Raw genomic sequence first — 14,533 nt, forward strand, 5'->3', positions numbered from 1 at the left:
TTCCCAGGCTCAGGCAGGCCTTCAAATGCTAATCAAGGTGGTCAGTTGAAACGTTCACACCTAGCTCCAGCAGAGAAGAGCTCTTTGCCCCACCCCAGCCATTCCACAGATATAAAAACCCATTGTCCTAATTCCAACAGACCTCACTACCTCTGAGGATGCTTGCCATAGATGCAGGCGGAAGGTCAGGAGAAATGCCTCTAGAACATGGCCCTATAGCCCGAAAAAACCCACAAGAACCTAGTGATTCCAGCCATGAAAGCCTTCGACAATACAAAAGCAACATCCCCTTTTGATCGATCAAACCTTTCCCCAGAGAGGGAAATGATGGGCACTTCAGACAAACACAACACTCCCTTTTGATCGACCATGTGTGTGTGCTCACTGGACAGCCAAAGCACAGCGGACCATTTGCCAGCTCTTTCAGCGCTGTCTGACCTTGATTCTACTGACCAAAGATGGACCACACAGAAAAGGTTTGCTCACTCGAGACTGCAAAGCATTCACGACTGAGAACATGAAGAAAGGCCTTAGAGGTGGGAGGTATACAAACACATACGAGAAGCTCGGCCTGTCATTGAACATCGAGAAAACCAAAGTGATGTTCCAGCAGTCACCAGCCAACCCCTCTCCAATACCAGAGATACAGCTTAATGGTGTAATATTAGAAAATGTTGACCATTTCCACTACCTTGGCAGCTACCTCTCCACCAAAGTCAACATCGACACCGAAATACAACACCGCCTGAGCTCTGCGAGTGCAGCATTTTTTTGAATGAAGCAGAGAGTGTTTGAGGACTGGGACATCCATAGGGAGACCAAGGTGCTTGTTTATAAAGCTGTTGTTCTCCCAACCCTGCAATACACCTGCGAGACGTGGACTGTCTACAGATGTCAACATTGACACTGAAATACAACATCACCTGAGCTCTGCGAGTGCAGCATTCTCCCAAATGAAGCAGAGAGTGTTTGAGGACCGGGACATCCGTAGGGAGACCAAGGTGCTTGTTTATAAAGCTGTTGTCCTCTCAACCCTGCCATACGCCTGCGAGACATGGACTGTCTACAGATGTCAACATTGACACTGAAATACAACACCGCCAGAGCTCTGCGAGTGCAGTATTTTCCCGAATGAAGCAGATAGTGTTTGAGGACCGGGACATCCGGTCCTCAAACAAGACCAAGGTGCTTGTTTATAAAGGTATTGTCCTCCCAACCCTGCTATACGCCTGCGAGACGTGGACTGTCTACAGACGTCACATGCAACACCTGGAATGATTCCAACAGCGCTGCCTCCGGAAAATCCTACAAATCTCTTGGGAAGACAGGCGGACAAACGTCAGTGTGCTGGAAGAAGCAAAGACCACCAGCATTGAAGCGATGGTCCTCCGCCATCAACTCTGTTGTCTGGATGCCCGACCACCGTCTCCCAAAGCAGTTGCTCTACTCTGAACTCAAGAACGGAAAATTGAATGTCGGTGGGCAGGAAAAGAGATTTAAAGATGAGTTCAAAACTCTGGCATAGATACTGAGAACTGGGAAGCCTTGGCCTTGAGCGCTCCAGCTGGAGGTCAGCTGTGACCAGCAGTGCTGCAGAATTTGAAGAGGCACGAATGGAGGGTGAAAGAGAGAAACATGCCAAGAGGAAGGTGCGTCAAGCCAACCCCGACTGAGACCGCCTTCCACCTAGAAACTAAGGCGGTCTCAGTCAGGGAAAAGCAAGGCGCTGGCTGCTGGAGCTGATGAACAACTGCACTGCATCCTGTCAGATCCCCAAAATCTGGAGGAAAGCAAGACCCATCGCCATCTTGAAGGCAGGCAAAGACCGTAATGACCCAAAAAGCTACAGACCAATCTCCCTGTTGTGCCACCTCTGCAAAGTTCTGGAGAGACTTATTTTGCATAGAATTGCAGAAAAAATAGACCCATGTCTGATTCCACAGCAAGCTGGCTTCAGAAATACTGCTGCTACAACTTGCCACATACCAGATAATATACTAATATGCAAAGAGAGTGGTCAGGAATGGGCAAATAAAACACACTATCTGTAGTTAAAATTAAAAGTCATCTCCCACAGCTGTGGCACTTTTGCAAAGACATGGCTATTGTCTGATAGCAAGAGCGGACTGTCCCTTTAAGGCAGAGTCACCTGGTGCATGTTTTTCAGTCTCGGAAAGGCATCTGCAGTGCAGATTTTTGCAAGAAACACTCCTTCTCGTTCTCACAAGGCAGCCTAAAGACAAGATCCTATCTACTTTCTAGTCACTAAAACATTTGGAATATATTTAGTGTCATTGCTGTGTCTGGTGTCTTTCCAAGCCCCTTCTACAATTTGAATACATATGACGAAAAGAAATCATTTGGCACAAATACGGAACCCTTTTACCACCCACTTCACCATAAAATGTTTCATAAGCTGAGCTTCCACCCCACAATAATCACCATAACACAATGCTGAATTGCATAATTGCCTCATCAATAAATTATCAAAACAATATAAAACCGTTATAGGAGGAAATGGCAACACAAACATATGCCACGGTCACCTGCTGTAAAATACTGGATAGAAAAACAGATTTACAAAGCATACAAACTGAGAATTAGAACCTAAAGGAAAATCCAGCCAGCATTCCTTCCAAGCAGAGAAAATGATCGCACAAAATGCAGGACGGAAAAAAATGGAGAAAGCAGACGCCTCCCTATCTCCACCTTCTTCTACCTTGGGCACAACTCCTTTCCCAACCTCCAGCCCATCTGGTGTTTTTTTCTAATACTAAGTAAGCGGTTCCATTCAGAGCAGATACCAAAAAAAAGCCATGTCCAGGCAATGTCTCCTAGGTCATCAGTTGGGAGCCCCTCCCCTGCCCCCCAGTAACAATATAGGAATATATAATAAGAATAATAATATTGTGCTATGCTAAAAATATTAATGCATGTACATATAATATTTATCATAATATTTTAACATTAAACAATAAAATACTACTAATAATATTATATTATTAGTAGTATTATATTGTTTTAAATATAATACTAATAATAATATAACATAATAATTGTATATTATATATTGAATGTAATATTACTAATAATATTGTAGTATGGTGGTATAGTACAATACAGTAATATATAATACTAATATTGTGCTAGGCTAATAATATAATCTATTGCATGCACGTTGCATATAATACATGCAATATTTTAGTAATATAATAATACAATATAATAATTGTATATTATATATTACATGTAATATTACTAATAATATTGCAGTATAGTGATATAGCACAGCACAGCAATATATAACAGTAATATTGTGCTATGCTAATAATATAATCTATTCCATGCACATTGCATATAATAAATGCAATATTAATATTAGTTGTTTATTTGTTTTTTGTCGTGTCAGGAGCGACTTGTGAAACTGCAAGTCGCTTCTGGTATGAGAGAATTGGCCGTCTGCAAAGACGTTGCCCAGGGGACACCCGGATGAATAGTAATAAAATAATACAATATAATAATTATATATGATATATTACATGTAATATTACTAATAACATTTCAGTATAGTGGTATAGCACAACATAGCAATATATAACACTAATATTGTGCTATGCTAATAATATAACCTACTGCATGTACATTGCATATAACACATGCAATATTAATATTAGTTATATAATAATACAATATAATAATTGTATGTTATATATTGAATGTAATATTACTAATAATATTGCAGTACGGTGGTATAGTACAATATAGTAATATATAATACTAATATTGTGCTAGGCTAATAATATAATCTATTGCATGTACATTGCATATAATACATGCAATATTATTTTTAGTAATATAATAATACAATATAATAACTGTATATTACATACTACATGTAATATTACTAATAATATTGTAGTATAGAGATATAGTACAACATAGTAATATATAGTAATATATAAAAATGCATTGTCGAAGGCCTTCATGGCCGGAATCACTGGGTTGTTGTGGGTTTTTTTCGGGCTATATGGCTATGTTCTAGAGGCATTCTCTCCTGACATTTTGCCTGCATCTATGGCAAGCATCCTCACAGACCTCACTACCTCTGAAGATGCTTGCCATAGATGCAGGCGAAACGTCAGGAGAGAATGCCTCTAGAACATGGCCATACAGCCCCCAAAACCCCACAACAACCTATAAAAATGCAATTTGTTTCACAAAGATCAAGTAGACAGAACATATTGTAAAGAACAAAAATAACTTTCTGGCCTTGCATCTTGTGTTATCTCTCACACCAGAAGCGACTTCCAGTTTCTCAAGTCGCTCCTGACACGACCCAAAAAAAAAAAACTTGTGTTATATTGTTTTATTGTATTGCTGGGCTTGGCCTCATGTAAGCCGCCCCGAGTCCCCTTTGACTATGCTAATAATATAATATATTGCATGCACATATAATATTGATCATAATATTGTAATATAATACACTAATAATAATAATACAATATAATAATTATATATTACGTTGATTATATTATATATTGATCATAATATTGTAATATAATATATAACACAAATAATAATAATGCAATATAGTAATTATATATTACATGTAATATTACTAATAATATTGCAGTTTAGTGGTATAGTACAATATAGTAATATATAATACTAATATTGTGCTATGCTAATAATATAATATATTGCATGCACGTATAATATTGATCATAATATTGCAATATAATATATAACACTAATAATAATAATATAATATAATAATTATATATTACATGTAATATTACTAATATTGCAGTATAGTGGTGTAGTACAAAATAGTAATATATAATACTAATATTGTGCTACGCTAATAATATAATATATTGCATGCACATAAAATATTGATCATAATATTGTAATATAATATGTTACATGTAATATTACTAATAATATTGCAGTACAGTGGTATAGTACAATATAGTTTTAGTATATATAATACTAATATTTTGCATGCACATGAAATATTGATCATAATATTGTAATATAATATATTACATGTAATATCTCTAATAATATTGCAGTATAGTGGTACAGTACAATATAGTAATATATAATACGAATATTGTGCTATGCTAATAATATAATATATTGCATGCACATATAATATTGATCATAATATTGTAATATAATATATTACAGGTAATATTACTAATAATATTGCACTATAGTGGTATAGTACAATATAGTATTAGTATATATAATACTAATATTTTGCATGCACATAAAATATTGATCATAATATTGTAATATAATATATGACATGTAATATTACTAATAATATTGCAGTATAGTGGTATGGTATGGTACAATATAGCAGTAGTATATATAATACTAATATTGTGCTATGCTAATAATATAATATATTGCATGCACATATAATATTGATCATAATATTGTAATATAATATATTACATGTAATATCTCTAATAATATTGTGGTATAGTGGTATAGTGGTATAGTATGGGATGACGACGAATAATGATTTTTGATGACGACTGACCACTGTAATTACATGATTGTATTTTGCTATTTTAATGTTTTAGTGTGATTTAGAATATGATGTTTTAATGACTGTCTGTAATATTGATGTTGGAAACCGGCCTGAGTCCCTCGAACGGAGGTGAGAAGACCGGTATACACAACTGCTAAAGAAATAAATAAATAAATAGTACTATATAGTAATATATAATACTAATATTGTGCTATGCTAATAATATAATATATTGCATGCACATATAATATTGATCATAATATTGTAATATAATATATAACACTAATAATAATAATACAATACAATAATTATATATTACATATAATATTACTAATAATGCAGTATACTGGTATAGTACAATATAGTAATATATAATACTAATATTGTGCTATGCTAATAATATAATAAATTGCATGTACATGTAACTTGTAAGCTGCTCTGAGTCCCCTTCGGGGTGAGAAGGGTGGGATATAAATGTCATAAATAAAGAAAATAATAATAAATAATTATATGCAATAACATCCTCCGGAAGGAAGAACACACTCAACCACCCAGGCCTCCTCCCTTCACAAGAACTTCCTTCCTTCCTTAAGAATTTATTTATTTATTTATTTTATTTACGACATTTATATGCCACCCTTCTCACCCCGAAGGGGACTCAGAGTGGCTTACAAGGTATATATACATACAATATATTATTAACATAGTACAATATCAGTTTTAAATATTGCTATATTGCACTATATCAATTATACTGTAATATTATTAGTAATATTACACGTAATATAAATATATCATTATAATATCATATTATTAGTAGTAGTATTATATTGCATTACATTACAATATTATAAATATTATATGTATATACAATATATTATATATATTATAACATATTATTAGAATATTATATAATTATAATATCATATTATTATTAGTAGTAGTATTATTCGCCCCCCCCCCCCTTTAATATTGGCCAGTGCAGAGGCTCCTTGTTCCAAGATTTTCCACTGCATCATGCTCGAGGATAAAACTGCAAGGCCCCTTAAATGGAGGAATGGGAAGCCACAGGGTGCCAAATGGTGGGAGGCATCCCACCATCGTTTGCAAAAAAGAGGAATTAGGCCCACCTTTTGGACATTTCTGGAAGAAAATGCAAATCACACAGGGAATGCATTTAAATTGCACCCCCCACATACATACACACACACACACTGCCACTGCTGATAGTGCTGTCACTAGACACCTACACACACTGCCTTGGCTCCCATGTTTTGTAAAAGAGCGCAAGGTTTTTCCAAGGCACCACACCCAGGACACCCCCCACCCCTCATTTGCCTGTTTCTGTCCGTCATCGTGCTATAAACCTGATGCAATTCGATGCACTCTGTACCTTCTAATACATGAATGTGTGTAAGCTCCAACCTTCATTCGCCCTACCCATTAATCCTCTGGCATTCGTATGTATATTTCTGGGACACCCACAGAAGGTGGACATCCATTCACCTTCATTCCAAGTATCGTTTTCATCCAAAACAAGTCCCTACAAACAGGATCTGCCACACCCTTCCCCTCCTCTTTGATGGTGCAAATGCAATTTGGGTTTACAGTGCTCATGTGAACAGTCCCTATTAAAATTATCGCAACAGCATGTGTCATTTCCTAGTCCCTGCTCAATCTTGTACTCTAACCCTGATATTCTTAGTAGGATTTTCAAATATTCACAGTGCACAGCTTCTAATTTACACAGAACACAGGGTTGCTGTGAGTTTTCCAGGCTGCCTGGCTATATCCCAGAAGCATTCTCTCCTGACGTTTTGCCCACATCTATGGCAGGCATCCTCAGAGATTGAGGGGTCTCTTGGAAATTGTGAGGTTTATATATCTGTGGAATAAGATCCAGAGTGGGAGAAAAAAAACTCTTGTCTGTTGGAGGCAAGTGTGTATGTTGCAATTGATTACCTTGATTAGCACTGAATAGCCTGGCTGCTTCCTGCCTGAGGGAATCCTTTGTTGGGAGGTATTAGCTGGCTCTGATTATTTCTTGTGTGGAATTCCCCTGTTTTCTGCTCTTCATTTACTGTCTTGATTTTAGAGCTCTTTTAATCATAGAATCAAAGAGTTGGAAGAGACCTCATGGGCCATCCAGTCCAACCCCATTTTGCCAAGAAGCAGGAATGTTGCATTCAAATAGCCCCTGACAGATGGCCATCCAGCCTCTGTTTAAAAGCTTCCAAAGAAGGAGCCTCCACCACACTCCGGGGCAGAGAGTTCCACTGCTGAACGGCTCTCACAGTCAGGAAGTTCTTCCTCATGTTCAGATGGAATCTCCTCTCTTGTAGTTTGAAGCCATGGCTCCATTGCGTCCTAGTCTCCAGGGAAGCAGAAAACAAGCTTGCTCCTCCTCCCTGTGGCTTCCTCTCACATATTTATACATGGCTATCATATCTCCTCTCAGCCTTCTCTTCTTCAGGCTAAACATGCCCGGCTCCTTAAGCCGCTCCTCATAGGGCTTGTTCTCCAGACCTTTTATCATTTTAGTCGCTCTCCTCTGGACACATTCCAGCTTGTCAATATCTCTCTTGAATTATGGTGCCCAGAACTGGACACAATATTCCAGATGTGGTCTAACCAAAGCAGAATAGAGGGGTAGCATTACTTCCCTGGACCTAGACACTATGCTCCTATTGATGCAGGCCAAAATTCCATTGGCTTTTTTTGCCGCCACATCACATTGTTGGCTCATGTTTAACTTGTTGTCCACGATACTGGTAGCCAGTGCCTGGCAGTGCCTAGAGCAATCTTTTGTTGAGAGGTGATTAGATATCCCAGATTGTTTCCTCTCTGTTGTTTTGCTGTTGTAATTTTAGAGTTTTTTTTAATACTGGTAGCCAGATTTTGTTCATTTTCATGGCTTCCTCCTTTCTGTTTAAATTGTCAACATGCTTGTGGACTTCAATGGCTTTTCTGTGTAGTGTGATATAGTGGTTGTCAGAGCTGCCCGGCATTTCTGTGTTCTCAAATAATAAGCTGTGTCCAGGTTGGTTCATCAGGTGCTCTGCTATGGCTGACTTCTCCGGTTGATATATCAATCCCATTTTCCTAGTTTCCAACAGACCTCACAACCTCTGAGTATGACTGCCATAAATGCAGGCAAAATGTCAGGAGAGAATGCTTCTAGAACATAGCCATATAGCTCGAAAAACCTACAACAACCCAGTGATTCCGGCCATGAAAGCCTTCGACAATACATTATCAAAACTGCTAAAACAAGCTGAAACTAAATTCAGGCAAGACAGAGTTACTCTGTTATTACAATAATAATAATAATAATAATAATAATAATAATAATAATAAATAGATTATTATTTATTATTAACTAATATTATTAACTAATTATCTGGTTGAATTAGTCTGCAGTGCCTTTCATGTTCCTTGATTCGTGTTTAGTGGTCCATATGTAGACTTTGAAGGAGCTGGGTTGGTGACGGCCGACAGGGAGCTCTGGCGTGGGGTGGTCCATGAGGTCACAATGACTGAACGAATGAACAACAATGTAGACTTTGTGTTTGGTTGCCCATGAGGTCTCTTCCAACTCTATGATGCTATGAGTCTAGGGCCAGCTAACGCCTCCCAACAAAGGATTCCCTCAGGCTTTGAAGCTAAAAGACCATTCAATGCTAATCAAGGTGGTCAATGGCAACATTCATATTTGCCTCCAACAGACAAGAGTTCTTTCTCCCACTTTGGACATTATTCCAGATATGTAAACTTCACTTGCCTAGTTTCCAACAGACCTCACAATCTCTGAGGATGCCTGCCATAGATGTGGCCAAAACGTCAGGAGAGAATGCTGCTGGAACATGGCCAGCTCACAGCAACCCAGTGATTCCAGCCATGAAAGCCTTTGACAACACAAAGTAAATAGTAATAATCATTATTAATAATAATGTATATTCTTTGAACATTTTCTCCTTGTAGAGATGTTCAATCTGCTGTCGAAAGCTTTCCAACACACCTCACAACCTCTGAGGATGCCTGCCATAAATGTGGGCGAAACGTCAGGAGAAAATGCTCATGGAACATGGCCAGACAGCCTGGAAACCTCACAGCAAGTATTCGTATGTCACTCATGCTGCTTTCATGGTGAGAGTTGTTGTGAAATGGGAAATGTGAAATGTTATTGGTGATTATAGTTATTATTATTTACTTGAATTTCATTTCACTTTTCCATCAGCATCAGGACTACATTCCACTACCCTGGTATTGTCCCAAATAATAATAATAATAATAATAATAATAATAGTAACAACAACAACCACCACCACCATCATCATCAGTAAGGTCTCTGTTCTGTTCAATCTCTATTTTGGATCACTCAGGCTTGAAAAACAACGTTTACGGTTTCTCCGCCTACTGGATAAGATATATGGTACTATGTATGTATTTTTAATTATATTCTAATTCACCGCCAGAGGTGGAAAGATGTTTTTTTTCTCCCCATCTTTTTCTCCAACACAAAAGCTTCACTTATTATGGGATTGTTGATAGTCAAATGCCGTGTGATGTGAATGTGAATCGTCCCCACTAAAACAATAATGACATTTGTGCTTAGGTTAGAAACAGCTCTTACCGTGCTACAAAGCTCAGGAATCTGTGTTCCATACCCTTATTAAGGCAAAATGGCATTAATTTAGTTCTCTATAGATCAGACATGGGCAAACTTCAGCCCTTCGGGTGTTTTGGACTTCAACTCCCACAATTCCTAAGCTTAGGCCACTGCGGGGGGAAAGGAAAGTGCTTGTGGCTGTTAGGAATTGTGGGAGTTGAAGTCCAAAACACCTGGAGGTCCCAAGCTGGCCCATGTCTGCTATAGTGTTGCAGTTCAGGTATAGGTGTCCAAATACCTGAAAAAGCACTGATATTGGAAGCTATGCAGGATCAACTCTGGTTAGGACTTGGAGGGGAGACTGCCCATGCTGTGGGGTATATTTCAGAGTAAAGAAGAAGCAAAATTAGCATTTCTTTGCTTATGAAAACCTTCTGAAATTCACAAAGGCCATTTATTTATTTACGGCATTTATATCCTGCCCTTCTCACCCAGAAGGGGACTCAGAGCGGCTTACAAGTTATATGCACAGCACGATATTAGTATTATATATTACTATATTGTACTATACCACTACACCGTAATATTAGTACTATTACATGCAGCATAAAATACATAATTATATTGTATTATTATATTGTATTACATTACAATATTACAATACATTATATTATTAGCACAGCACAATATTAGTATAAAATATCACTATACTGCACTATACAACTAAACTGTTCTATTATTAATAATATTACATGTAATATAAAATATATATAATTATATTTTATATTACATTATTGGTATATTATATTATTGGTATTATACTGTGTTCCATTTTAATATAAATATTATATGTGTATACAATATATATTATTAGCACAGCACAATATTAGTATTATATATCACTATATTGTACTATAACACTATACTGTAATATTATATGTAATATAAAATATAAAATTATATTGTATATTAGTTTTATACTGTGTTACATTTTAATATCAATATTATATGTGTATACAATATATTATATTATTAGCACAGCACAATATTAGTATTATATTTATTTATTTATTTATTTATTTATTTACGGCGCTTATATGCCGCCCTTCTCACCTCGAAGGGGACTCAGAGCGGCTTACAATATATATTTTCATACAATATATTATATTATTAGCAAATATATATCACTATATTAGCAAATTATATATCACTATATTGTACTATAACACTATTCTGTAATATTATTAGCGATATCACATGTAATATGAAATATATAATTATATTGTTTTATTCGTATTATACTGTGTTACATTTTAATATCAATATTATAAGTGTATACAATATATTATATTATCAGCACAGCACAATATTAGTATTACATATCACTAGATTGTATGATATCACTATACTGTAATATTATTAGTAATATTACATGTAATATGAAAAATATAATTATATTGCATTATTCGTATTATACATATATAATTATATTGTATATTAGTATTATACTGTGTTACATTTTAATATCAATATTATATGTGTATACAATATATAATATTAGCAAAGCACAATATTAGTATTATATATCACTATATTGTTCTATAACACTATACTGTAATATTATATGTAATATAAAATATAAAATTATATTGTATTATTGGTATTATACTGTGTTACATTTTGATATCAATATTATATGTGTAAAATATACTATATTATTAGCACAGCACAATATTAGTATACTGTACTATACAACTATACTGTAATATTATTAGTAATATGCAATATGAAATATATAATTATATTGTATTATTGGTATTATACTGCTACATTTTAATATCAATATTATATGAGTATACAATATATTATATTATTAGCACAGCACAATATTAGTATTATATATCACTATACTGTACTATAACACTATTCTGTAATATTATTAGTAATATTACATGAAATATATAATTATATTGTATTATTAGTAATATAAATATATAATTATCGATACAACATCGATACAAAACATAATAATATATTATATTAACACAGCACAATATTAGTATATATCGCTATATTGTACTATAACATTATTCTGTAATATTATTAGTAATATTACATGCAATATAACATATATAATTATATTGTATTATTGGTATTATATTGCATTACATTTTAATATCACTGAGTATCAAATATATATATTATTAATACAGTACAATATTAGTATAATATATCTCTATACTGTACTATACAATGATATTGTACTATTATTAGTAATATTACATGTAATATAAAATATATAATTATATTGTATTATTGTATTATTATTAGTATTATACTGCGTTACATTTTAATATCAATATTATATGTGTATACAATATATTATATTATTAGCACAGCACAATATTAGTATTATATATCATTATATTGTACTATAACACTATAATATTAGTAATATTACATGTAATATGAAATATATAATTATATTGTATTATTAGTATTATAAATATATAATTATATTGCATTATTGGTATTAGACTGTGTTACATTTTAATATCAATATTATATGTGTATACAATATATATATTATTAGCACAGCACAATTAGTATTATATATCACTATATTGTACTATAACACTATACTGTAATATTGTTAGTAATATTACATGCAATATAAAATATCTAATTATATTGCATTATTGTGTTCCATTTTAATATCAATATTATATATGTATACAATATATTATATTATTAGCACAGCACAATATTAGTATATTGTACTATACAACTATAATGTAATATTATTAGTAATATTACATGCAATATGAAATATATAATTATATTGTATTATTGGTATTATACTGTGTTACATTTTAATATCAATATTATATGTGTATACAATATATATTATATTATTAGCACAGCACAATATTAGTATTATATATCACTAGATTGTATTATATCACTATACTGTATTATTAGTAATATTACATGTAATATGAAATATACAATTATATTGTATTATTAATTGCATTATTGGTATTATACTGTGTTACATTTTAATATCAATATTATATGTGTATACAATATATATTATATTATAAATAAATAAATAAATAATTAGCACAGCACAATATTAGTATTATACATCACTATATTGTACTATACCACTATACTGTAATATTATATGTAATATAAAATATAAAATTATATTTTATTATTGGTATTATACTGTGTTCCATTTTAATTTCAATATGTATACAATATATTGAAATTGTGTTATTGTATTATTGGCATTATTGTATTATTATTGTATTATTAAATTGTATTATTAGCACAGCACATGGGGAAGGGAGACATGGGGGAGTTCTATCTTCTTGGCTCCCCTTCTTCACTCTCTATTTGCCATTAATTTCTGCATCAATGCAGAGCAATACAATACCTGGCTCTGTCCCAACTGACAAGCCATTTTTGGATGTTCTCCTCCAGGTGTTTGGTGAGACTGCTTCAAAGGGGGTCGTGTGCCTTTAAGAGGGTTTCCCGTTAAGCCCCGCCCACCTCCTCCTCCTCCTCCCTCGCGCCCACCAGCAGGCTGTTCCAGCCACCCTCCCCCCGGCTGTTCCTTTCCTCAGGTCGCCCGCCCCCCGCTCCCCTTACCCGCACAGGCTTGGTGGGCTCCTTTCGCGTCTCGCCCGCCTCCCGGTTCCGAGGAGCCGCTCCCGGCAGAGGAAGAGATATACGGAGATTGGGTCGCGGGCTCAGCCATTTCGCCGGGCGGGAGGGGACAAAAAGGAAGCCTCGAGTCAACCGAGCGACCGCTCCTCTCAACGGACAGGCGCCGACTGACAGAAACGAAAAGGAGCAAGGATGGAACTGAGCATGCGCAGTAGCGCGATCAGGGGAGGAGGGGGGAACCGAGCGGGCGTGTCGCGCAGGCGCACAACGGAGGTAGGCGTGTCAAGGCGCCCTCTCGCCGAGCATTTGGGAACTCCCTCGAGCTTCTCTCGCCTGCCTGCCCTCCCTCCCTCCTTGCGCGTGCGCAGAACAAGCTGGGGCGAGGCTGGTGTGAAACCTCGCCTCAGCCTGGGCCAGTCTCGCGCGTGACTGGCCGCGCTTGTGACGTCTGCGCCTGCGCGTTCCTAGGAGGAGTAGGGATAAACCATTCTGGGAAAAAAGGGGGGAATGGGACGGGTTATGTATGGGATCTTTGAAATCAATCCTTTGATGTGTTGAAAAGAAATAAACACTCCGCAATGTCTTCATCAGCATTCTCCAAATATTATTATTTTCTTATTTACTATTAATAATTATTTTAATATTAATTAATAATTATTATTATTATTATTAATTAATATTAAATTATATTAAATAATAATAAT

General features: G+C 35.1%; 1 protein-coding gene across 3 annotated transcripts in view; it reads right to left on the minus strand.

Annotated features, from left to right (window-relative positions):
• RTN3 (reticulon 3) overlaps positions 1-14,054 on the minus strand; it is a 74,763-nt gene extending 60,709 nt beyond the window's left edge. For 2 of the 3 annotated variants that reach the window (XR_010910393.1, XM_060758400.2), the window contains exon 1: positions 13,812-14,050. Coding sequence is in view for 2 of the 3 variants with exons in the window: in XM_060758400.2 (XP_060614383.2) it covers positions 13,812-13,920 (109 nt within the window). In the remaining variant the exon portion in view is untranslated. Of the gene's footprint in view, positions 1-13,811 lie in introns of all 3 variants that reach the window. The other variant, XM_067472491.1, reaches the window with a different exon arrangement.
• Between the last annotated feature and the right edge of the window lie 479 nt (positions 14,055-14,533).

The sequence above is a fragment of the Anolis sagrei genome, chromosome 12 (genome assembly GCF_037176765.1).
Source record: "Anolis sagrei isolate rAnoSag1 chromosome 12, rAnoSag1.mat, whole genome shotgun sequence".
NCBI lineage: Eukaryota > Metazoa > Chordata > Lepidosauria > Squamata > Dactyloidae > Anolis > Anolis sagrei.